Consider the following 27,342-nt stretch of genomic DNA (forward strand, 5'->3'; position numbering starts at 1 on the left):
GAGGAGAGAGCAACACAAGAACCACAGAGACCCATGGTGAATATGTACACAGGAACATTCATCCATCTAAGCTTTTAATACACTTTAAATGAATGCAGGAATGGGAGACAACAGTACACATTGTATGCCATGTAGATCCCACATTTCCTTTGAAAGACAGTTCTAGGAGGTAGTGTAGAGATGTGGGTGACCCGTGGGGGTACTTACGCGTACATGTTCCTGTCGTAATGGTCATGATGGTCCAGTTTGCCTGAAGGGGGCATGATGGCTGGGTGGGGGATCCCCGTGGGGTGCATGCCTGGCCCCAGCATCAGAGAGTGAGAGAACCTAGAGGGAGGGAGAGAAGGGAGTAAGAGAGAGGGGGGAAGGTGGTAGAGAAAGAGAGACAGAGACCATAGCATCAGAAAATACACTTCATCTTTATATATGTCTGCGTGGCCATGAAGCGCTGAAGCACGAGGGTGGTTTGTTGGCCCTTAAGCATAGGCTTCCAGACAGTCCTCTCAGGGCAGTAGGACTGTGAGCAGTATCACTCAATGCCAGCAGATGGAGCTCTAGTCACTCTCAGAAAAAAAAGTAGGAAGTGCTGGTAGATACTTGCTCTATGTTTCATTAAATGCTTATTTTTAGTATGTGGAGTTGGTTCCCCCTTTGATGCTATAACAGCCTCCACTCTTCTGGGAAAGCTTTCCACTAGATGTTGGAACATTGCTGTGGGGACTTGCTTCCATTCAGCCACAAGAGCATTAGTGAGGTGTACTGATGTTGAGCGATTAGGCCTGGCTCGCAGTCGGCGTTCCAATTCATCCCAAAGCTGTTCGATGGGGTTGAGGTCAGGGCTATGTGCAGGCCAGTCAAGTTCTTCCACACCCATTTCGACAAACAATTTATGTATGGACCTCACTTTGTGTATGGGGGCATTGTCATGGTGAAACAGGAAAGGGCCTCCCCCAAACTGTTGCCACAAAGTTGGTCGCAAAGAATCATCTAGAATGTCATTGTATACTGTAGCGTTAAGATTTCCCTTCACTGGAACTAAGGGGTCTAGCCCGAACTGTGAAAAACAGCCCCAGACCATTATTCCTCCTCCACCAAACTTTACAGTTGGCAGTATGCATTCGGACAGGTATCGTTCTCCTGGCATCCACCAAATCCAGATTCGTCCATCGGACTGCCACATGATGAAACGTGATTCCTCACTTCAGAGAACACGTTTCCACTGCTCCAGAGTCCAATGGCGGTGAGCTTTACACCCCTCCAGCCAATGCTTGGCATTGCGCATGGTGATCTTAGGCTTGTGTGGGGCTGCTCGGCCATGGAAACCCATTTCATGAAGCCCCCGACAAAGAGTTATTGTGCTGACGTTGCTTCCAGAGGCAGTTTGAAACTTGGTAGGAGTGTTGCAACAGAGGACAGACGATTTTTGTGCGCTACGCACTTCAGCACTCCCGTTCTGTGAGCTTGTGTGGCTTACCACATCGCGGCTGAGCCGTTGTTGCTCCTAGACGTTTCCAGTTTACAATAACACCACTTACAGTTGACAGGGGCAGGTCTAGCAGGGCAGACATTTGACAAACTGACTTGTTGGAAAGGTGGCATGCTGAAGTCACTGAGTTCTTCAGTACGGGCCATGTTTGTCTATGGAGATTGCATGGCTGTGTGCTCGATTTTATTCACCTGTCAGCAACGAGTGTGGCTAAAATAGCCGAATCCACTAATTTGAAGGGGTGTCCACATACTCTTGGCCATGTAGTGTATGTGTTGATATACAGTTGCAGAGTATAGCAGTTGGCACACACAAAGCCAGGACACAGACATGTTGCAGAGGCCCTGGTACAAGGCAATAGCAAAGGGCACATGGGGGGAGCAAAAGCATTGGTCTGGAATAGTGGTAGGGGGTATGTATGATGCCATGCCCTCCCCTGACTGAAGCAGCTCAGCTCATACTGTACCTGGGGTAGGAAGAGCTGTTGGGGAGACTGGAGGAGTAGGGCTGTCTGAATCCACATGAGGACAGGGGATAGACAGGCTGACTTTGCCTGTGGTTGGGGGGGACAAATAGGGATGCAACAGGGGTCAACTAGGCTGCTGGCCAAATCCTCACTACCTGACTTCCTAGAATATATTTAGATTGTCTATTCCCACAGGGTACCGTATCTAAGATGGGACGTTAAACGGGTGTCCTGACTCTCTGTGGTCACTAAAGATCCCATGACACTTATCGTAAGAGTAGGGGTGTTAACCCCGGTGTCCTGGCTAAATAACCAATCTGGCCCTCATACCATCATGACCATCTAATCATCCCCAGCTTACAATTGGCTCATTCGTCTCCCCTGTAACTATTCCCCAGGTCGTTGCTGTAAATGAGAATGTGTTCTCAGTCAACTTACCTGGTAAAATGAGAGTTAAATAAATATATGCCTCTCTGACTGGTAGTGTGTTATGTCTAATGGAAATCTGGCTTTGACTTCCATTAGTCTACTAGCTAGCCAATGTGGGGCTTGATCCTGACTGGTTAAGGAGTGAAGCCCATCCTAATGAGGTCACCTGGGGAAGGAGAGTTGTTTGTTTAAGAGACAAGAGAACCTCATCCATGAGCTTCATGTCAGTGAGAGCTCCATGTGGGGCTGTGTATGGTCCTGCTGAGTCCCCAGCCAGCAGAGGCATGACTGGGTTAACCTCACTGAGGGTCCTGCTGAGTCCCCAGGCAGCAGAGGCATGACTGGGTTATCCTCAATGAGGGTCCTGCTGGGTCCCCAGGCAGCAGAGGCATGACTGGGTTATCCTCACTGAGGGTCCTGCTGAGTCCCCAGGCAGCAGAGGCATGACTGGGTTAACCTCACTGAGGGTCCTGCTGAGTCCCCAGGCAGCAGAGGCATGACTGGGTTATCCTCACTGAGGGTCCTGCTGTATGTATGACATGGCTGTGTGGAGGCTGGATGGATGGATGGATGGATGGATGGGGGGTGGATTTGAACAGGAGCCTTTGATATGCAGCAGCCCCCCAGCCCCATTCTTCCCCCCTCCCCAGCCCTCAGCCCAGGAGGTCCCTGGGATCAAGGTAAGTAAAGCAGGCTCAGTGTCAGGGATGCTCCCATGTCCATAGGCCTCTCTCAGGGAGGGATTCACGTGCTAATCCCAGCCAACAGGCCCATTAGGAGCAATTTGTCCTTCTCCTATCCCTGTAAGAGTGTCAACTATTCAAACCATATGAGTAATCTTGATCAATTTCTTGCTTAACACTGTATCTGAACGTCTTTGAAACAAATTAACTGTGTATCTTAGTGCAGTCTGCTAAAGTAGGCTGTCCCTACAGTGAGCTGCCCCTACAGTGAGCTGTCCCTAGAGTGAGCTGTCCCTACAGTGAGCTGTCCCTAGAGTGGGCTGTCCCTACAGTGAGCTGTCCCTACAGTGAGCTGTCACTAGAGTGAGCTGTCCCTAGAGTGAGCTGTCCCTAGAGTGAGCTGTCCCTAGAGTGAGCTGTCCCTAGAGTGGGCTGTCCCTAGAGTGAGCTGTCCCTAGAGTGAGCTGTCCCTAGAGTGAGCTGTCCCTAGAGTGGGCTGTCCCTAGAGTGAGCTGTCCCTAGAGTGAGCTGTCCCTAGAGTGAGCTGTCCCTAGAGTGAGCTGTCCCTAGAGTTGGCTGTCCCTAGAGTGAGCTGTCCCTACAGTGAGCTGTCCCTAGAGTGGGCTGTCCCTAGAGTGGGCTGTCCCTAGAGTGGGCTGTCCCTAGAGTGGGCTGTCCCTACAGTGAGCTGTCCCTACAGTGAGCTGTCCCTAGAGTGAGCTGTCCCTACAGTGAGCTGTCCCTAGAGTGGGCTGTCCCTACAGTGAGCTGTCCCTACAGTGAGCTGTCACTAGAGTGAGCTGTCCCTAGAGTGAGCTGTCCCTAGAGTGAGCTGTCCCTAGAGTGAGCTGTCCCTAGAGTGGGCTGTCCCTAGAGTGAGCTGTCCCTAGAGTGAGCTGTCCCTAGAGTGGGCTGTCCCTAGAGTGAGCTGTCCCTAGAGTGAGCTGTCCCTAGAGTGGGCTGTCCCTAGAGTGGGCTGTCCCTAGAGTGGGATGTCCTTACAGTAGGCTGTCCCTACAGTGGGCTGTTCCCCCAATCACGCCATATAGTGGCCAGAGAGGGACACACCACACCACGCAGTGATTCCTGTCCAGCTCTTTGTCATGACAAAGGAGTCCCAGTGGCTGACATCTCTTCCCCAAACAAAGAGGGACACAAGAAAACCAAACAAACACGATCTGCACTAAGAAGATTACAAGTTTGTAAACAAGATGATTTTTTGACAATACCACAGCAAGTCTGTAGTGACTGTTAACTTAAGTGTCTGAAACAAAAGGCAGTGAGTTCAGTGGTGGAGGGACAGACCAGAGAAATTGCAGCAATCTGCCTCGTGCCGAGCGGAGCCTGTTTAGGGAGTGCCAATGTCCTTCACCAGCTTTAAAGACACACAGCATGGATGTGAATGGAAGTAGTCTTAGTTGACATTCCATTAGAGTAAACCAAATCCCCATCACATTTAAGAGAAGCCAACAACTGTTCAGGGGGATTTACACAATGTTATTCTGACAGTTATATAATAAGAGTTATAATAAAATGGATTTGTAAAGTTGAACTCAAGACAATGGATGGATTGTTAGCCAGAACGTGTGTTCCAACAATGTCATCTGAGATTATGGGTGTTAAAACATGCTCTGATTTGGCATCGTCTACACTTTCTGTGACGCTGGGAAGGCAAGGGAAGGCAATAGTTTAATTATGAGGAACTCTAGACTAGATATGACCACTGAATCCAAGGCAGGGCATTCATATCCTAGGAAGTGACCTGTTCATTACTGTATGTGCGACCCCAAGACAACAAGCTATAGAGGGATGAAGTGGTTGCTATAGAGGGATGAAGTGGTTGCTATAGAGGGACGAAGTGGTTGCTATAGAGGGATGAAGTGGTTGCTATAGAGGGATGAAGTTGTTGCTATAGAGGGATGAAGTGGTTGCTATAGAGGGATGAAGTGGTTGCTATAGAGGGACGAAGTGGTTGCTATAGAGGGACGAAGTGGTTGCTATAGAGGGACGAAGTGGTTGCTATAGAGGGATGAAGTGGTTGCTATAGAGGGACGAAGTGGTTGCTATACAGGGACGAAGTGGTTGCTATAGAGGGACGAAGTGGTTGCTATAGAGGGACGAAGTGGTTGCTATAGAGGGACGAAGTGGTTGCTATAGAGGGATGAAGTGGTTGCTATAGAGGGATGAAGTGGTTGCTATAGAGGGATAAGGTGGTTGCTATAGAGGGATGAAGTGGTTGCCATGCGATAAAAGTGGCTTAGGTGAGACTGGACTGGTGGATGTAGCTAGCAGGGGCCAGTGGTGCAGGTCAGTGTGGTGTATGTGTTTGTGTGTATCTGTTTGTGTAAAAAAAGAATAGTAAAATAATAATGTTTTATCGTCACATACACAGGATAGGTGCAGTAAAATGTGTTGTTTTACAGGGTCAGCCATAGTACTAAGGCGCCCCTGGAGCAAATTAGGGTTAAGTGCCTTGCCGAAGGTCACATCGCCAGATTTTTCACCTTGTTGGCTCGGTTATTCGAACCAGCGACCTTTTGATTACTGGCCCAACGCTCTAACCGCTAGGCTACCTGCCGCCTGTGTGCCCATGCATGTGTGTACGAGAGAGTATGTGAGTGTGTGTGAGTTTGCATAAGACTTACCAGCCCATGGAGGGGGGCATCTGTCCTACACCGCCAGGGGGTAGGGAGTAGAAGCCTGAGATGTCCTGGGACTGGGGCCTGTGAATGCCTGGAGGGGACATGCAGGAGAAGACACGCTCATTAACTCAGGGCCCCTGACTCAGCAAGGGCCTCATTACCTGGCTGGGCACCTACCATTACACACACAGGTCACACACACACACGCGCACACACACGCATACACACACAACCACCCCATTCTCATACATCCCTGCTGTGTGTGTGTATGTATGTGTGTTTGTGTGTATGTATGTGTGTGTGTGTGTGTGTGTATGTATGTGTGTTTGTGTGTATGTATGTGTGTTTGTGCTCACTAGCTAATTGGAAGGGTCAAGGGGGTGTTGATGTAAGATGTACGAGAACTAAGGTCAAAGGTTTCCACCAGAGGCCCCCAGCATCTTGTTGATCCAGTACATCTGACTCACTACCAAGTGAAGTGGAAAAAAACTCTGTGAACTAGGTCTTTCATTCCACTCCTTTGTAACAGCCAGCCTCCTGTGAAAATAACATTGCCATTCTGAGCTTCTGTCATCTTCTCCTTGGGCCAGCTGTTTTACTGTTTGGTCCCTGCTGCCTGCATCGCACCACCAACAATAGCTTTATAACAAAGGGATCTTGATCCAAGTTCCATCCCATGATGTGTCAGTCAGTCAGAAGCTCCTGAGAAGATGTGATGTTTTCCATTATGGAGATGGGCCCACATAAAAGAGCAGCGTCCCGACACAAAACAAAATGGCTTTCTCCGTGCCTTTCAAAGGAAGTCATTTGTCAACAGCGAGCACCTAGCACTTAAGCACAACCCGAAGGTAACCTATATTTGTTACAGAAGAATGCTGCAGATGACTGTAATTTGCCGTTGCTGTAGGCCTGTTTCTGCACTGGACCATCTATAAATCTGAAGGACTGGAATGTGACTGAGTCAACCTGACTCTCATCCTTCCCTCCAGACCCGTCCCTCCCTCCCTCCCTCCAGACCCGTCCCTCCCTCCCTCCCTCCAGACCCGTCCCTCCCTCCCTCCAGACCCGTCCCTCCCTCCCTCCAGACCCCTCCCTCCCTCCAGACCCGTCCCTCCCTCCCTCCCTCCAGACCCGTCCCTCCCTCCCTCCCTCCAGACCCGTCCCTCCCTCCCTCCCTCCCTCCCTCCAGACCCGTCCCTCCCTCCCTCCAGACCCCTCCCTCCCTCCAGACCCGTCCCTCCCTCCCTCCCTCCAGACCCGTCCCTCCCTCCCTCCAGACCCCTCCCTCCCTCCAGACCCGTCCCTCCCTCCCTCCCTCCAGACCCGTCCCTCCCTCCCTCCCTCCAGACCCGTCCCTCCCTCCCTCCCTCCAGACCCCTTCCTGAAAAAGCCCCTGTCCTTCGTGTAGAGAACAGCTTTCAGTCTCAGTCTCTACTCTCCAGAGTCCAAACACAGTTACATCACACAAACTTCTGATGACTTTGGACTAGTAATATCTACATTTAACTTCAACTTCCAGTTATTCATTTTTTGCCTATTTTGTTGCTCTACTAATTCAGTAAATAACAACATGAAATACTCCTGGAATGACCATTTAAAAACATATGTGAAATGACATTAGACCCAGAATCAGTCACCAGTAAAAGATCAAACTGGTTAGTCAGATAACTCCCCAAGATGTTGTTAGAATATACTGTTTAAAATAGCATTTCAATACTGATGACCTTTTACTGTTACCAAAACCACAATAAGTGAAACTGCTATCATATCACAGTTGTAAATGAGTGGCCAGTAGCTCATGTGCTGTGCCCTGAAAAGGCCTCAAAGTGAAAACCCAGTACAGTACAGTAGTTTTGGTTTCTATTCAACTTCTCTCTTTTTCACCCTAATGCAGCAAAACAGTCACATCTGACGACTGCACACGTGAACAAATGTGACAAGATGGTGTGACTTTGGTTCGGTATGATGGTTGACACACTGAATGACTAATAGTACAGGTCTGTACTGAATGCACTGACTGACAGATGAAATGACAGACTGACAGGTTGACTGACATGCAGGCAGACTGGCAGAGTGAGGGAAAGGAAGACGGATGGAGGGTATGTGAGGGGCCTATTGTCAGAGAAGCTGCTGGAAACTCACACTCTGTCAGCTGTGGTCTCTGTACACTGCATTATGAGGTATGATGTGAAATGTGAGCTTCCTGCACTGTAAGGTGTCAGGTAAGAGGGGTGTGATGTGATTATGTGTGAGCTAAGGGGGTGAGGTGAGAGGGTGTGAGAAGGGGGTAAGGACTAGGAGCTATCAGGTGTGTACAGGGAGGCCTAGACCTCTCATTATGGGCTGAGTCACTGGCATCAACTCTCACATCACCCCTGGGCATTGTCATGTTACTTAGCTACTACACTGCCCAGCCCCAGTCTAGACAAGGAGTGGCAGAGCAGGGGGATTCACAGCTGGAGACAGATTGTCTGGGCTGGGGCCTGCTACCCTGCACTGCTCTGTGAGAGGGGCCTTCACTCTCTTCCCCTGCCTCAGGGCCTTTCTCTGACCACAGGCAGTAGTACTGACAGACAGACAGACACAGTCTTGGCCACACTCCAACACTGATCGCTATTCAGCCCAGGTCAGTCTTCATCAGATCACTACAGGAGGACATTTTCTTCAGCTCGTTAATTAAAGCTGTGTTTGGGTTCAAATGTAGTTTTTCCCTTCCACTGAAAATGAATCAGATCTATAGAATTGATAAAAATGAAATTGAACACGTGTCCATCGCTATCTCTCTGTATGTGAGTAGTAAGCTCATGTGAGGAGATGTTGAGGAGAGTGATGGAGAGCTCGTGGTGGGTGGAAGTCTCTGAGTGACTATGTGAGCCAAGTGTGCGAGCGACTGTGAGAGCGTCCTAAGCAGAACCTTGTGGATGGCCCTGTGTGATTGTCACCCTAATTGCTTCCAGCTCTGTGTGTGTGTGTGTGTGTGTGTGTGTGTGTGTGTGTGTGTGTGTGTGTGTGTGTGTGTGTGTGTGTGTGTGTGCGTGCGTGCGTGCGTGCGTGCGTGTGTGTGTTTGAGGGGGGTTGTGTGGCAAGCAGCCCCTCTTGGGGATGGGACCACTTCAAGTGCGGTGGTGGGACAGCCGGCGGCTCCCTGGAAAGAAGGGCCTGTCTCTAGCCGGCATCGCAAATGGCACCCTTTTCCCTACATAGTGCACTACTTTTGGCCAGGGCGCATAGGGCTCTGGTGATAAGTAGTGCACTATACAGGGAATAGGGTGCCATTTAGGATGCAGCTCCTGTCTCTGGGCTGCAGATGCTCGGCTCCACACGGCTCCACTGCTGCAGCTCAGGAATCAGGGGTGGAGTTTGTGTGTGTGTGTGTGTGTGGGGGATGGGGGGGTTAGAGGATGATTGTACTACTCTGCTGTGGTGACTGACAGGAGAAGGCTAGAGGATGATTGTAGTACTCTGCTGTGGTGACTGACAGGAGAAAGCTAGAGGATGATTGTACTACTCTGCTGTGGTGACTGACAGGAGAAGGTTAGAGGATGATTGTACTACTCTGCTGTGGTGACTGACAGTAGAAGGTTAGAGGATGATTGTACTACTCTGCTGTGGTGACTGACAGGAGAAGGCTAGAGGATGATTGTACTACTCTGCTGTGGTGACTGACATGAGAAGGCTAGAGGATGATTGTACTACTCTGCTGTGGTGACTGACAGTAGAAGGTTAGAGGATGATTGTACTACTCTGCTGTGGTGACTGACAGGAGAAGGCTAGAGGATGATTGTACTACTCTGCTGTGGTGACTGACAGGAGAAGGCTAGAGGATGATTGTACTACTCTGCTGTGGTGACTGACAGGAGGAGGCTAGAGGATGATTGTACTACTCTGCTGTGGTGACTGACAGGAGAAGGCTAGAGGATGATTGTACTACTCTGCTGTGGTGACTGACAGTAGAAGGTTAGAGGATGATTGTACTACTCTGCTGTGGTGACTGACAGGAGAAGGCTAGAGGATGATTGTACTACTCTGCTGTGGTGACTGACAGGAGAAGGCTAGAGGATGATTGTACTACTCTGCTGTGGTGACTGACAGTAGAAGGTTAGAGGATGATTGTACTACTCTGCTGTGGTGACTGACAGGAGAAGGCTAGAGGATGATTGTACTACTCTGCTGTGGTGACTGACAGTAGAAGGTTAGAGGATGATTGTACTACTCTGCTGTGGTGACTGACAGGAGAAGGTTAGAGGATGATTGTACTACTCTGCTGTGGTGACTGACAGGAGAAGGTTAGAGGATGATTGTACTACTCTGCTGTGGTGACTGACAGGAGAAGTCTTTCCCACTGGCCTGGCTGGTGTGTGTTAGGATGAGGGAGATGATAGGTTGACCTACCTTTCTGACTCATGTCTGTGGGCAGGTGGGGGGGGCTGGGGTTGAAGTGGTCGTTGCTGTAGGGCAGGAGGGACGTCAGGGGGTGCATCCCGTGAGACTGTTGGACCACTGAAACTTTGTTGGACTGCAACAGAGAGTGAGGGGGAGACAGACAGAGAGAGAAAGACAGACAGACAGACGTAATTTTAAGCATAGCTTGGAACAAACAGATGTGCTTTGGAAGCAGAATACATTTGCTCCCATTCGGTTGGCTGGGGATTCGGGGAGGGGTGGAGGGTGGAGGGGTGGAGGGTGTGGGGGTACATTTGATCGATAGGACTTTGATGATCAAGGGAGGCTGCGTGAGAGCTTGTTTGCTTTCATGTTTCTGTTTACAAATGGCTTTCAATAACTTAGGTGAAATCCAGTTATTTCTAATGTTAACAGCATGCTGTGTGACATATGATATGTCACAGTGGTTACCATGTTGGAGGTATTCACCCGTTCTTGGACACAGTTCCAATAGCAGAGCCTTTCATATTTTGTCAGTGTGTGTGTGTTTGAAAGTTTGGCTGAGGCATTGATTTTCATGTGAATGTACATATTTCAGAAAACTTCTGTTTCTCTCTGCTGCTCTGAAGACTCCAGCAGCAGCACAACAGAGAGAGGCTGAGGCTCGCCTGGCCGGCTTCACATTGGCCCCCTGCTGTTTTATAAAGTGAATGCCTTATCACTTTAAGGCAGTCCTTCCACGCGCGCCGACACACATTACTAAAACCCACTTTCAACATTACCCCTATCCCGCCTGATTACATCACATCTAAACCTCTTAACATTGGTTCTCATCAGTATGATGTGGGAGAGCTAAAACAAAATACTACCACTACTTTTAATGTTCCAAACACACAGCAACACAACATCAGAGCTGAGAGAGAAAGAGAGAGGTATCCCAATAACTACCGTGGGATATGCATCAACAGCAACCTTGGGGAAATCCTCTGCATTATCATTAACAGCAGACTTGTACATTTCCTCAGTGAAAACAATGTACTGAGCAAATGTCAAATTGGCTTTTTTACCAAATTGCCATATGATAGAGAACGTATTCACCCTGTACACCATAATTGACAAACAAACAAAACAAAACAAACCAAAACAAAGGCTAAGTCTTCTCATGCTTTGTCGATTTCAAAAAAAGCTTTTGACTCAATTTCGCATGAGGGTCGGCAATACAAATTGATGGAAAGTGGTGTTGGGACACAAACATACGACATTATAAAATCCATGTACACAAACAACAACGCAGAAACTGGCCCAAGCCCCCCTTCTTCTCCTTGGCCCAAATCCAGACAGCTGATGTTCTGATAGAGCTGCAAAATCCGGATCCCTACAAATCAGCTGGGCTAGACAATCTGGACCCTCTCTTCCTAAAATTATCCGCCGCCATTGTTGCAACCCCTATTACTAGTCCGTTCAACCTCTCTTTCATATCGTCTGAGATTCCTAAAGATTGGAAAGCTGCTGCGGTCATCCCCCTCTTCAAAAGGGGACACACTCTAGACCCAAACTGTTACAGACCTATATCAATCCTGCCCTGCCTTTCTAAAGTCTTCGAAAGCCAAGTGAACAAACAGATCACCGAACATTTCGAATCCCACCGTACCTTCTCCACTATGCAATCTGGTTTCCGAGCTGGTCATGGGTGCACCTCAGCCACGCTCAAGGTCCTAAAGGATATCATAACCGCCATCAATAAAAGACAGTCCTGTGCAGCCGTATTCATCGACCTGGCCAAGGCTTTCGACTCTGTCAATCACCGTATTCTTATCGGCAGACTCAACAGCCTTGGTTTCTCTAATGACTACCTCGCCTGGTTCACTAACTACTTCTCAGATAGAGTCAGTGTGTCAAATTGGAGGGCCTGTTGTCCGGACCTCTGGCAGTCTCTATGGGGGTGCCACAGGGTTCAATTCTCGGGCCGACTCTCTTCTCTGTATACATCAATGATGTCGCTCTTGCTGCGGGTGATTCTTTGATCCACCTCTAAGCAGACGACACCATTCTGTATACATCTGGCCCTTCTTTGGACGCTGTGTTATCAAACCTCCAAACGAGCTTCAATGCCATTACAACTCTCCTTCTGTGGCCTCCAACTGCTCTTAAATGGTAGTAAAAGAAATGCATTCTCTTCAACCGATCGCTGCCCGCACCCGCCTGCCCGACTAGCATCACTACTCTGGACGGTTCTGACTTAGAATATGCGGACAACTATAAATACCTAGGTGTCTGGCTAGACTCTAAACTCTCCTTCCAGACGAATTTTTTTCAATTTTCGCCTAAAATGACATACCAAAATCGAACTGCCTGTAGCTCAGGCCCTGAAGCAAGGATATGCATATTCTTGGTACCATTTGAAAGGAAACACTTTGAAGTTTGTGGACATGTGAATCGAATGTAGGAGAATATAATACAATAGATCTGGTAGAAGAAAATACAAAGAATACCTTTTTGAAATGCAACAGAAAGGTCCCACTTCTAACCATCACTCTGGTTGTAATTCCGATGGTGTCCACAAGATGGCGGCAGTGTATGTGCAAAGTTTCAGACGGATAACTTGAAGTATGAGCGAACTACATGACATTTATTGTGAAATCAGCCAGGTACATTTAGGCAAATCGAGAAGGAGACATTTGCATTTATATAACAATTTTCTGCAAGAATATTGTCAAATCTGTATACTTGGACTTTGATTTAGCTTTTCCAGTATTAGTAGCCATATTATAAGCTCAACATTTGCAAAACAACCAGTTTTCATAACCTCATAACTCTGAATATTCTTATAATTTTTGTCCAAAAGGAAAAGGCATGCTGTTGCACAAGGTTAGCAGCTACATTTTGCGACAGATACAGGGTTTCCGTAAATACTCCAGTAAAGCCCAGCTCATTGGCTATCTAGCTAGCTTTGTTTGACCCCGATTGGTGCTTATTTGACAAATTTAGTGTCGATCAAGTGAAGACTGCCCACGTCATCGGTGTGCCATGAAGGACTCGCTCTCTGAACAAATAGGGTGTCCTATAGGACATACTACACCCCTAATGATATAGTGAAGTCTGGTTACGTTCTAGGATCTCTGAGGAATATATATGAATGTGATTTGACTGGTTGAAACAACGTTTAGGGTTAGATTTTCACAGATTCCTTTCTTTGCAAATTGAACGAGTGGAAATACAAAATCGATCGTGCATGCTATATGGACCTCTTTAGGATATGAAGGATTTTATCTAACAAAACGACACTTCATGTTATCTCTGGGACCCTTTGGATGATAAATCAGACCAAGATTTCAGAATGTATGTACAAATTTCACCTTCAGACGTGAATTTAACAAACCTATCGAGGTGAAAAAAGTGTTTTGTTGTTAGGAGCTCTCCTCAAACAATAGCATGGCATTTTTTCACAGTAATAGCTACTGTAAATTGGAGAGTGCAGTTATATTAACAAGAATTTAAGCTTTCAGCCGATATAAGACACTTATATGTACCAACATTTGTTGTTCCTCTAAAATCTGCGATGGTGACAGAAGGCGCTGCATGATTTACAACTGTCCCGTTGACGGGACGCCTATCCCTGCATCTCCAATTCAAAATTAAATCTAGAATCGGCTTCCTATTTCGCAACAAAGCCTCCTTCACTCATGCTGCCAAACATACCCTGGTAAAACTGACTATCCTACCGATCCTTGACTTTGGCGATGTCATTTACAAAATAGCCTCAAACACTCTACTCAGCAAATTGGATGCAGTCTATCACAGTGCCATCCGTTTTGTCACCAAAGCCCCATATACTACCCACCACTGTGACCTGTATGCTCTCGTAGGCTGGTCCTTGCTACATATTCGTTGCTAGGTAAAGCTCTGCCTTATCTCAGCTCACTGGTCACCATAGCAACACCCACCTGTAGCACACGCTCCAGTAGGTATATTTCACTGGTCATCCCCAAAGCCAACACCTCCTTTGGCCGCCTTTCCTTCCAGTTCTCTGTTGCCAATAACTGGAACGAATTGCAAAAATCACGGAAGTTGGAGACTTATATCTCCCTCACTAACTTTAAGCGTCAGCTGTCAGAGCAGCTTACCGATCGCTGCAGCTGTACACAGCCCATCTGTAAATAGCCCATCCAACCAACTACCTACCTCATCCCATATTTGTTTTTGTTTTTCTGCTCTTTTGCACACCAGTATTTCTATTTGCACATCCTCATCTGCACATCTGTCACTCCAGTGTTAATTGCTAAATTGTAATTACTTCGCCACTATGGCCTATTTATTGCCTTACCTCCTTACTTCATTTGCACACACTGTATACAGATTTTTCTATTGTGTTACTGACTGTACGTTTGTTTATCCCATGTGTAACTCTGTGTTGTTGTTTTTGTCGCACTGCTTTGCTTTATATTGGCCAGGTCGCAGTTGTAAATGACAACTTGTTCTCAACTGGCCTACCTGGTTAAATAAAGGTGAAATAAAATAAAATAGAAATGTCTTTCCACAGGGCCGTGGGGTGAGACAGGGATGCAGCTTAAGCCCCACCCTCTTCCACATATATATCAACGAATTGGCGAGGGCACTAGAAAAGTCTGCAGCCCCCGGCTTCAACCTACTAGAATCTGAAGTCAAATGTCTACTGTTTGCTGATGATCTGGTGCGTCTGTCCCCAACAAGGAGGGCCTACAGAAGCACCTAGATCTTCTGCACAGATTCTGTCAGACCTGGACCCTGACAGGAAATCTCAGTAAGACAAAAGTAATGGTCCAGTTGCCAGGACAACAAATACAAATTCCATCTAGAACATGTTGCCCTAGAGCACACAAAAAAACTATACATACCTCGGCCTAAACATCGGCGCCAAAGTTAACTTCCACAAAGCTGTGAGAAATCAGAGAGATAAGGCCAGAAGGGCCTTCTATGCCATCAAAGGAACATAGAATTCGACATACCAATTAAGATCTGGCTAAAAATACTTGAATCAGTTATAGAACCCATTGCCCTTTATGGTTGTGAGGTCTGGGGTCCGCTCACCAACCAAGAATTCACAAAATGGGACAGACACCAAATTGAGACTCTGCATGCAGAATTCTGCAAAAACATCCTCTGTGTACAAGGTAAAACACCAGATAATGCATGCAGAACAGAATTAGGCCGATACCCACTAATTATCAAAATCCAGAAAAGAGCAGTTAAATTCTACAACCACCTAAAAGGAAGCGATTCCCAAACCTTCCTTAACAAAGCCATCACCTACAGAGTCCCCTAAGCAAGCTGGTTCTGGGGCTCTGTTCACAAACAGACCCCACAGAGCCCAAGGACAGAAACACAATTAGACCCAACCAAAATCATGAGAAAACATAAAGATAATTACTTAAAATAATTAGAATTAAAGAATTAACAAAGAAAGAATTAACAAAAAACTGCGCAAACTAGAATGCTATTTGGCCCTAAACAGAGAGTACACAGTGGCAGAATAGCTGAACACTGTGACTGACCCAAACTTAAGGAAACCTTTGACTATGTACAGACTCAGTGAGCATAGCCTTGCTATTGAGAAAGGCCGCCATAGGCAGACCTGGCTCTCAAGAGAAGACAGGCTATGTGCACTGCCCATACATTTAATTTATTTATTTAACTAGGCAATTCAGTTAAGAACAAATTCTTATTTACAATGACCGCCTAGGAACAGTGGGTAAACAGCCTTGTTCAGGGGCAGAACAACAAGATTTTTACCTTGTCAGCTCGGGGATTCGATCTTGCAACCTTTCAGTTACTAGTCCAACGCTCTAACCACTAGGCTACCTGCCTCTAACCACTAGGCTAGCTGCCGACCCAATTAAAAATGAGATGGAAACTGAGCTGCACTTCCTGACCTCCTGCCAAATGTATGACCATATTAGAGACACATAATTCCCTCAGATTACACAGATCCACAAAGAATGAGAAAACTAACCCAATTTGGATAAACTCCCATATCTACTGGGTGAAATACCACAGTATGCCATCACAGGAGCAAGATGTGTGACCTGTTGCCACAAGAAGAACATGCACCATTGTAAATACAACCCATATTTATGTTTATTTATCTTCCCTTTTGTACGTTAACTATTTGCACATAATATGACATTTGAAATGTCTTTATTCTTTTGGATGTTTTGTGAGTGTAATGTTTACTGTAATTTTTTTACATTTATTTCACTATTGTTTATTATCTACATTCCTTTGGCAATGTTAACATATGATTCCCATGCCAATAAAGCCCTAAAATAGAAACTGAATTGAGAGAGAGAGGGAGGGGGGGGGGGTCTACAGTATATTCAGGAGTGAAGGGGCTTTATTGGCATGGGAAACATATGTTAACATTGCCAAAGCTCTCGCTCACTCTCTCTCTTTGTGTAGCTCTCTCTTTCTCTCTCAATTCAATTCAAATTGATTTATTGGCATGACGTAACGATGTACATATTACCAAAGCTTACTTTGGAGATTTACAATATTAACATAATAATAATCAATATTGTCAATGGGACAACAGTAACAACAATAACCACTCTCTCTCTCTCTCTCTCTCTCTCTCTCTCTCTCTCTCTCCCTCTCTCCCTCTCTCCCTCCCTCCCTCCCTCCCCCCCCCCCCCCCCCTCCCCCCCTCCAGGACCACTGGTTCTGTTCCAAGGTCTGAGGGTGATGTATCATCATAACATTATAGCCACACAATATTTACATTTCTGCCTTCCTAAAGGCAATTAGCCATCCTTGAAGTGGTTTTCTATGTGTGTTCCTTTTCTACACACTCACAGAGACCAAATGATTATCATCCTCCCTCTATTTAAACCCCCCCCCCCACCCCCCCACACACAACTTAGACATAATTCTGTTTCTGTCGTTGTAACGGGATACACGCATAGGAGCGAGTGCACACAAATATGCCCCCCCCCCCCCACACACACACTCACACTCACAGAAAGGTGAATTAACTCAAGACTTCAATCTAACTCGTATCTAAATCTTTGGTCTCTGATAACATCAAAGACAAAATTCCAATTAGATATTAAACCTTTTAAAGTACGGCAAACGCACTGCGCTCATCCTTCAGTAATCTAATTTCACTTAAAAGGACATATATTAGCATATTGATATTGCCTTTTATCTGGCGGGGTTGTGTTTGAACAGGAATCCGGTGTTAAATAAGAGGTAATGGTGTTTGAGACATCACTGGGAATTAATGATGGATGATGACCTTCCCCCCCGACGGCCAATAGGCTACACCTTGACCCATGTCTCTGCCGCTTCATTCCCTATGCTGATGAAACACTTTACACATAATGTATTCTTTGGTGTTCACAGACCTAAGAAGGTTTTTTTGAAGCGGAAATTAGGGGTCCTGTTCGGAGCACGGCCAGAGTGCTTTGAGAGTAACGTCTTTAATCTCTCTATTTCATCGTTGATACATTAAACACACTCACTTCTCCGTTGTTCATCATCTAGCCCCTCTGCTATATATCAAGGTTGAATGAGCTACAATCATTTGGATTGAATGGTCTTGTTTGGTGCTTTCAAGTAGATAAAAAAAAGACATTGTTCTTAATCGACTTACCTGTATAAATAAAGGTAAAAAAAGAGAGGTAAAATCCAAATCAGAGTCATGTTGTTCATTTGTAGTTTTGTAACATTGTCATGAATTAAGATAAAAGATAAAATAGCACTAATAAAACACTCACTTCACACGTGAATCAGTTGCAAGTACCCATGAAGTGCCGTTGTGTTAAGTACAGAAAACTGCTATGGTTGTAATGTCATGTACTGTTCATTACGTTACAGACCCTGTTCCCACTGTACGACATACAGTGTAGTCTATCTGTGAAATCCCAAGTTGAGTGGCTGGGATGCAGACACAGACAGGCAAGTACACAGATGAGCAGGAGGGCGACAGATGTGACTGTTAACCCATCCACTGTACCAGCGCCACACTGAGCCAGAGCCTTGCTGTGGTGGCGCTGTGAGATAACCTGCACTAGGCATTACTCATACACACACCCTCAGGTTTGTGTGCGAGCAGTGGTATAGAGGGGAAAATTACCCACACCTGACTGTATGAGAGTGAAAGGGCTGGCTGAAGGGGCAAAGAAAGTCGTCAGAATGAGACCTGAGACATTTACATCCTGTTTGATCCTGGAACTGGCTGTGTGCTATATATGGATACAGGTCAGCCAGGGATGGAAATCATTTTAAGAGTGGATGATTAAGTTTAAGGTTCTATAAAAAGACTGAGACAGTAAAACAACAACAAGTAGAAGGCTGTTGTGGATAAGAGTGATGCTGTTTGGACATTTGTATATGTGTGTATGCATGTATGTGCGTGTGTGTGTGTGTGTGTGTGTGCTTGCGTGGATGTGTTTATGAATGTGTCCCACTGGGCACAAACTGGTTAAATCAACATTGTCAACGTATTGTGATGTGGAATCTACGTGGAAAATACATTGGATTTGAAAAATGTAATCCACATAAACTGTTGTTTTGAGGTGAAATTTCTACCACAAGATTACGTCATCGTGGTAACCAAATGTCAACATAGACAAAGCTTGTATAAAATATGTTGAATTTGGACCTTTAAAACAATGTCAGATCTTCAAGGTTATATCCACTATCAGAAAAAATAATTGATCAATCTACAGCTCCACTTTGGGCTCCTATCCAGGGTTTTAACAGCTCTGTTTAGCTATGATATTAGTCCCTGACTATTACCAATGTGCCTGACAATGATTGCTGAGAGATCTCCACTTAATAACTACATATATTCACGGTTCCTATCAAAGTCATTCCAAAGGGCAGGTTTAACAGAGCAGATGAAATGTAACTTTATCACTCATATCTCATCAACTTTACACTGCCTTCACAAAGTCTTTACACTCCTTTACTTCTTCCACATTTTGTTGTGTTACATTTGAGATGTTACTGGCCTACACACAATACCCTATAATGTCAAAGTGGAATAATGTTTCTTTTTTAAATATATTTTTTAAAGAAATTAATAAAAAATGAAAAGCTGAAATGTCTTGCGTCAATAAGTATTCAACCCCTTTGTTATGACAAGCCGAAATAACTTCAGGTGTACAAAACAAGTCACATAATGTAACGAACGTCGTCGGGAGAAGGAGAAGAGGACCAAGGTGCAGCGTGGTAAGTGTCCATATTACTTTTAATAAATACGAAACACTTGAACAAAAACCAACAAAACGAACAGTTCTGCAAGGTATACACACAAAACAGAAAACAACTACCCACAAACACAGGTGGGAACAGGCTACCTAAGTATGGTTCTCAATCAGAGACAACGATAGACAGCTGCCTCTGATTGGGAACCATACCAGGCCAAACAAATAGAAATACAAAACATAGAACAACATAGAACACTAGACATAGAATGCCCACCCAAACTCACGCCCTGACCAACCAAAATAGAGACATAAAAAGGATCTCTAAGGTCAGGGCGTGACACATAATTAGTTGCATGGACTCACTCTGTGTCCAATAATAGTGTTTAACATGATTTTTGAATGACTACCTCATCGCTGTACCCCACACATACAATTATCTGTAAGGTCCTTCAAACCAGCAGTGAATTTCAAACACAGATTCAACCACAAAGACCAGGGAGGTTTTCCAATGCCTCACAAAGAAGGGCATCTATTGGCAGTGGTGGAAAAATTACCCAATTGTCATACTTGAGTAAAAGTAAAGATACCTTAAAAGAAAATGACTCAAGTAAAAGTCACCAAGTAAAATACTACTTGAGTAAAAGTCTAAAAGTATTTGGTTTGAAATGTACTTAAGTATCAAAAGTAAAAGTATAAATCATGAAACATTTCTTATATTAGGCAAACCAAACAACACGTTTTTCTTGTTTTTTTAATTTACGGATAGCCAGGGGTACAGTTCAACACTCAGACGTAATTTACAAATGAAGCATTTGTGTTTAGTGAGTGCCAGATCAGAGGCAGTAGGGATAACCAGGGATGTTCGCTTGATAAGTGCGTGAATTAGACCATTTTCCTGTCCTGCTAAGCATTCAAAATGTAACGAGTACTTTTGGGTGTCAAAAATATAAATAGTAAAGTACAGATACCCCCAAAAACGACTTAAGTAGTTATTTTAAAGTATTTTTACTGAGGTACTTTACACCACTGCCTATTGGTAGATGGGGAAAAAAAGAAAAAATAAGACATTGAGTATCCCTTTGAGCATGGTGAAGTTATTAATTAGACTTTTTGTGGTGTATCAATAGACCAAGTCACTACAAAGATACAGGCGTCCTTCCTAACTCAGTTGGCAGAGAGGAAGGAAACTGCTCAGGGATTTCACCATGAGGCCAATGTTTTCAAGCATGGTGGTGGCTGCATCATGTTATGGGTAGGCTTGTCATCGGCATGGACTATGGAGTTTTTTAGGATAAAAAGAAACGGAATAGAGCTAAGCACAGGCTAAATCCTAGAGGAAAACCTGGTTCAGTCTGCTTTCCTGGGAGACAAATTCACATTTTAGCAGGACAATAACCCAAAACACAAGGTCAAATCTACACTGGAGTTGCTTACCAATATGACATTGAATGTTTCTGTGTGGCCTAGTTACAGTTTTGAGTTAAATCGTCTTGAATCTATGTCAAGACTTGAAAATGGCTGTCTAGCAATGATCAGCATGTCACGACTTCCGCCGAAGTCGGCCCTTCTCCTTGTTCGGGTGGTGTTCGGCGGTCGACGTCACCGGCTTTCTAGTCACCACCGATCCATTTTTCTGTTTCGTTTTGTTTTGTCTGTATTATACACACCTGGTTTCAATTCCCCTATTATGTTCCCTATTTAACCCTCTGGCTTTCATTTCTGTTTTGTCCGTGATTGTTTGTTACGTTAGTGGTTGTTGTTATTTCTTATATGTTTTGTAATTATTCCCGTTGTGGAATTTTGCTGAAATTTTTGAGTAAACGTTTTGTGTTTCGCTCAACACTGGTGTCCTGCATTTGACTCTGCTACTTCGCCGCACACAACCCTGACACAGCAACCAACTTGACAGAGCTTGAAGAATTTTCTGAAAAATTATGTGCAAATATTATACAATCCAGGTGTGCAAAGCTCTTAGAGACTTACCCAGAAAGGCTCAAAGCTCTTAGAGACTTACCCAGAAAGACTCAAAGCTCTAAGAGACTTACCCAGAAAGACTGACAGCTGTAATTGCTGCCAAAGTTGCTTCTACAAAGTATTGACTCAGTGGTGGGAATACTTATGTAAATTAGATATTTCTGTATTTCATTTTCAATACATTTGCAAACATTTCTAAAAACATGTTTTCACTTTGTCATTAAGGGCTATTATGTGTAGATGTGTGAGAAAAAAAGAAATATACAACAAAACATGTGGAATAAGTCAAGGGGCATGAATACTTTCTGAAGCCACTGTAGCATTTGCAAAGTCATCACCAGCGATTGTTTCAATTCAACCCAGAATTCAACAGAAATAGACAATACAATAAGCCTAAGGTTTCAAGCTCTGGTTGATTTCAAATGTAATGATAATAATTTATATTGTATTGTGTTTAGTTGTCAACGCAACCAAATATCAGCATTTGAAGGAGATGTATCTTCTGCTTGGATAGTTCCATCTGTACCACTGACTTAGTCTGCCTTTAATTCCAGTTCTACAAATTAATTATTATTATGTTGGATTCACGTCTCCATCTCAACCAAAAAATTTGCATTTAAAAGTGCCTTTCAAGTTTGATTTGATTTAGTCCTGTTCTTTAACTTTGATTTTTGGTTGAGAAAGAGACATTAATCCAACATATCAATAATTCATTTGTAGACAAACTGTAATTAAAGCCAGACTACGTCAGTGGCACCTAGTCTTGGCCTACACTTGATTTAGACTAAATAAATTGGCATACACTTGATTTAGACTAAATAAATTGGCCTACTCTTGATTTAGGCTAAATAAATTGGCCTACTCTTGATGTAGACTAAATAAATTGGCCTACTCTTGATTTAGACTAAATAAATTGGCCTACACTTGATTTAGACTAAATAAATTGACCTACACTTGATTTAGACTCCATTATTGCAAGCTAAATGTTTCTGATCAGTGACAGATTAGCAAACTAATAGACGAGCTATACCACCTCCTTATTAACCAAATGTACAGACGGAGATTCAGTGAAACAAAATCCCATTGATTAAAACAAGTCTTTGGTCGGGAGGCTTTGGTCGGGAGTAGGCCTAGGCTAATAAGTGGCTGGAGTGAAGAGCAAAATAATCCACTTGTTAAACTACTTATATAACATGCTGGCAAGATGATCTGAGCAGCACTCACCTCAATTTAGCTAACATTTCCCCAGCCTAATTGTAGCCTAACCAATATCCAAAAAACTAAAATCTGTCATTGATTGATTCATCAAGACGATTCCCCACGCTTGTCTCATAGCAGGATGATGGCGCTTTCCCAATCAAAGTGGTGCTGAAATTATCATCTGGTTGACCACACGCAGCCTGAAGCAGGTAGGCTATTGCTTAAAACGTATTACAACGATTGGATAACTTTGGGAGTTTCAGTCAACAACAATTTGATACATGCCTTCAATTGCATTAGCCTACTTTATTGCATTATTTTCATCATTCAGTGATATTTATTAACACAGTCATTCTTTCTGGATCCATCCAGGTGTGGTTAAGAAAACAGTGCATGCTTAATGGTGAGCTGTGCCAAGAGATGGGCGAAGTGACATGCCTAGCGTAGTGAATGCCAATTATGGCTACGTTTCATACTAAGCCGTAGGCATAACTTAACCGAAATGATTACTAGGTTGTTAGGTCAGAAATCAAACGTTTTGGTTTTAATATCGCCAATACCTTTAAGATATAAAGAAAAGTCTGAAAAAAGTTGGGGGTATGGTAAAGTTGGCAGAAAAAGTATGGAAGGGATATAAGACCGAGGAGGAAGAACTGCGCAACCTGAGTAATAGGGGGCGGTGCTTGGTGTGTGTGTGGGAAGCAGCCACAAGAGGAGAACAAAAACAGAGTAAACTATAAAAACTGACGTTACACACGTTTTAAAATATTTTACACACGGTTGAGTGGCGTTTTAAAATATTTTACACACGGTTGAGTGGCGTTTTAAAATATTTTACACACGGTTGAGTGCCGTTTTAAAATATTTTACACACGGTTGAGTGCCGTTTTAAAATATTGCATGTGATATGGATCTCTTGCGATATGGATATTGCGCATGCCAATATTAATCATTTTATGTGAATTTGATTAATTGTGCAGCCCTAATTCAACCTTAAAATGAGTTACTGTAACTATACATTTCTTATGCACTGTAATCATAAAGCGAGGATTTTCAAGATAGCATACATAGGTCTGTGCAGGTCTGTGCAGGGCTTCACAGTTGATCACCATGTACTTGTAATGTAATCTCAACTGCAACCCTGGTCATTTGGTTCTGCTATTAGATGTACAGTGATAACACATCAATCTGTTGTATAAATAAACCAAAAATTTGACATTGGTTTTTCCACTGGAATTTGGTTGTGCTTTTAGATGGTTGAAAGCATAGTGATAACACATTAGAAATTCAACTAACTTTTGGCTGTCTTTTTGAGTGGGTGAATATAGGTTGCAATCTCATTGATCAACGTCAGCACCAAATATTACCCAATTAACCACATTGATATGACGTAGTGTGCCCAGTAGGGTGTGTTTGTGCATACATGTGTTCCACAGGAGGCTGCTGAGGGGAGGAAGGCTCATAGTAATGGCTGGAGTGGAGTGAATGGAATGGCATCAAACACATGGAAACCATGATGTATTTGCGCCACCAACCTCCTGTGATGTGTTCTCCATATGTGTGTGTGTACCCTATGTGTATATCCAGTGCCCAGGGTCCATGTCCAGTGGCTGACGGTCAGGCAGAAGTACTCCTAGCGTCCCTTCCCCTGTCACTGACACTCCCTGCCATTATAGCACCAACAACAGCCAATCACACAGAGTAGGAGGCCCAATCTGGAAGTGATTGTGTCTCTCCAGAGTTACCCAAAATGAGCACCACTTAGTTGGAGGTTTGAGAACATCAAAGCCCAGGCAGACATAACAACGCACTGAACGCAGCCATGTATAAAGACTAAAACACGCACACACACACACACACACAACACTGTGGACATCTATGCTGGTGGGCAGATGCTGGGCTATGTTGGTGGGGCAGATGCTGGGCTATGTTGGTGGGGCAGATGCTGGGCTATGTTGGTGGGGCAGATGCTGGGCTATGTTGGTGGGGCAGATGCTGGGCTATGTTGGTGGGGCAGATGCTGGGCTATGTTGGTGGGGCAGATGCTGGGCTATGTTGGTGGGGCAGATGCTGGGCTATGTTGGTGGGGCAGATGCTGGGCTATGTTGGTGGGGCAGATGCTGGGCTATGTTGGTGGGGCAGATGCTGGGCTATGTTGGTGGGGCAGATGCTGGGCTATGTTGGTGGGGCAGAGTGTCACCTCTGTGCAGCACTATGGAAATGCTCCATTGCAGAGCCATGCTGTCTCTAATTTAACAATAGATGGGACTGGGGGACAGACGGACAGGCCAACCCACTGTACAAACATGCAGACTAACCATCTCAATCTAAATGAGCACAGACAGACAACAATACAGATGTGTTCAGCTCCACTGAAATAGTCTTTAAATGGTCGTGCTTTAAAACTTAACTAACATAGTTGCAGGAAGTAGGGGTGCTGAGGGTGTCTCACAAAAGCAGTGCACTGAGCCTTTACTAGTCCTGTATTAGCGGACTGATACAGCCGTCTGAAGACCAACCCCCCCCCCCCCCCCCACGTTGTTGAAAAAAGGTCAGCCCCACACCCCCAAACTAGTTCCCGCGGCTATTTGAACTAATGGTCTTCCTGTTCATATCATCAGAGGAGTCATCCGTAACCAAAATATTGACGCAGAATTAAGGGAAATGAGATGACCACAGAAGTCAGAAGTCTTGGTGAAAACACACACTTCCTCCTCTTTATGGTTTATCAACACAATAGGTCAACCTTTTAACACAGAGACCCAGACATATTTGTTTCTCTAGTGGTGTTCTGTACTCAGACCCGGACCATAAGCTGAAAGTATGACGTGTCTGGTTATTATTGGGTGTTCATTGTTTGTGTGAAATGTCAACACTTCCATATGGACCGTAGTCTCTGACCTCATTGGGGGCTGTGGTAGGGAATGGGGTTGGAACCACGGTCTGAGTCCCATATAACGCACGTGACCTTTTGTGAATCCACCCTTTAACTTTACAGGGTAAAGATCCCCCTTCAAAATGTTCTTAAAGATCCCCTTTGAATCAAATCCCGTCAGTCAGTGGTTGAATGGTCTGACTGTAATGGTGTTCAACAGACTATACATTCAGCACTGTGTGAGTCATAGTGAAACCTGTCCTCTACGGCGGCTGGGACAGCTTTCACTCACAGCATGTTTCTGAAAGCAGACTTGGCAGCCCACTGGGAAATACCACAGCATATCAAAAAACCCTGCCATGAACTAAAAATATACTATTATCATTAGACTTATTGACTTCTAAAACTGATCACAACTTCCTTTGTCAATGAAAACCCCCTCTATATTGTATCACTGTCATCCTTGTTCTAGAAAAGTACAAGAAAGCTGAGGGCTCTGGCATTAGAGAGAGAAATGGAGAAGAGAGGAGAGAAGAGGGGGGTGAGAAGAGATGAGAAGAGGGGGTGAGAAGAGATGAGGGGGTGAGAAGAGATGAGAAGAGGGGGTGAGAAGGAGAGAAGAGGGGGGTGAGAAGAGATGAGAAGTGGGGGTGAGAAGAGATGAGAAGAGATGAGAAGAGGGGGTGAGAAGAGATGAGGGGGTGAGAAGAGATGAGAAGAGGGGGTGAGAAGGAGAGAAGAGGGGGGTGAGAAGAGCTGAGAAGAGGGGGTGAGAGAGAGAGAGAAGAGATGAGAAGAGGGGGGTGGGAGAGAAGAGAGGGAGAGAAGAGAGGGAGAGACAGGAGAGCGAAAAGACAGAGAGAGGGGTGATCTCGTCCCTAAGAAAGTGAAATAATACCCAGAGGTGTAAGGCATGGTAAGTTAGGCACCAGTCCTCTATCTGGTTTACCAGTCAGACCTTCCCTCAGCATGGCTACTGCTTGGCTGTCTCAATCCTCAGTGAGCCGCCCACCAACATACTAATTACAGAGTCACACGACAGCCCTCTGTAGCTCCCCCTCACATGATAAGACCTAGCGGGGTCTGCTACTGGGTCTCCAGGAGTGTGTGTGTGTTGTGTGTGTGGGTTGGGGATCTGTCAGGGAGGGTTGGTCCAGTGCACCGCAGGGCAGGGTAGGGGTGGGGTATGCCAGAGTGTCCTCTACTCTACACACCACTTACTGGGCTCTTTATTAAATGGTGGGAACATCAAAGGACTGGGAGAAGAGAGGAGTGTCTTTGATGGGGGGTGGGGGGGTGGGTGGGGGCACTGTACTTCCACTCTGAACTTTGGACTACATTTGTCATAGTATGGAAGTGGTAACTGTTTCAGTCCAAGAGGTCACTTTCAGTTCAGATATCTCAACACTTCCCCTCAGAATGACATGACCGAATTGTGTAAACTCCACCCCAAGTTCCCGTGCCATGAATCAGTCTATAAAGTGTAAATGGTATACTCTGCTTTCCCGTGTTTACAAACAAAGCAATGTGAATGTCTCTGAAGTCTTTCTGTCTAGTCAGAGAGCTCCACTGATTTGAGATTAGAGATGAGGTTCTTCTTTCTATCAGAGAAGAGGATGATAGAGGAGGATGATAGAGGAGGGTGATAGAGGAGGATGATAGAGGAGGGTGATAGAAGAGGATGATAGAGGAGGGTGATAGAAGAGGATTATAGAGGAGGGTGATAGAAGAGGGTGATAGAAGAGGATGATAGAGGAGGGTGATAGAAGAGGATGATAGAGGAGGGTGATAGAAGAGGGTGATACAAGAGGATGATAGAGGAGGATGATAGAGGAGGGTGATAGAGGAGGATGATAGAGGAGGATGATAGAGGAGGATGATAGAAGAGGTTGATAGAGGAGGATGATAGAGGAGGATGATAGAGGAGGATGATAGAGGAGGGTGATAGAGGAGGATGATAGAAGAGGGTGATAGAGGAGGGTGATAGAAGAGGATGATACAGGAGGATGATAGAGG

General features: G+C 45.0%; 1 protein-coding gene across 19 annotated transcripts in view; it reads right to left on the reverse strand.

The window, feature by feature from the left end:
• The window catches only part of tcf7 (transcription factor 7), a 69,163-nt gene that overhangs the window by 11,161 nt on the left and 30,660 nt on the right, over positions 1 to 27,342 (reverse strand). For 11 of the 19 annotated variants that reach the window (XM_071339427.1, XM_071339424.1, XM_071339426.1 and 8 more), the window contains exons 4-7: positions 10,099 to 10,222; positions 5,710 to 5,797; positions 1,953 to 2,039; positions 208 to 327 (exon numbers count right to left, since the gene is read on the reverse strand). In XM_071339427.1, the coding sequence (XP_071195528.1) occupies positions 208 to 327; positions 1,953 to 2,039; positions 5,710 to 5,797; positions 10,099 to 10,222 (419 nt within the window). The remainder of the gene's footprint in view (positions 1 to 207; positions 328 to 1,952; positions 2,040 to 5,709; positions 5,798 to 10,098; positions 10,223 to 27,342) is intronic. The other 8 variants (XM_071339431.1, XM_071339429.1, XM_071339443.1 and 5 more) reach the window with 3 other exon arrangements.

This window comes from Salvelinus alpinus, chromosome 13 (assembly GCF_045679555.1).
Source record: "Salvelinus alpinus chromosome 13, SLU_Salpinus.1, whole genome shotgun sequence".
NCBI lineage: Eukaryota > Metazoa > Chordata > Actinopteri > Salmoniformes > Salmonidae > Salvelinus > Salvelinus alpinus.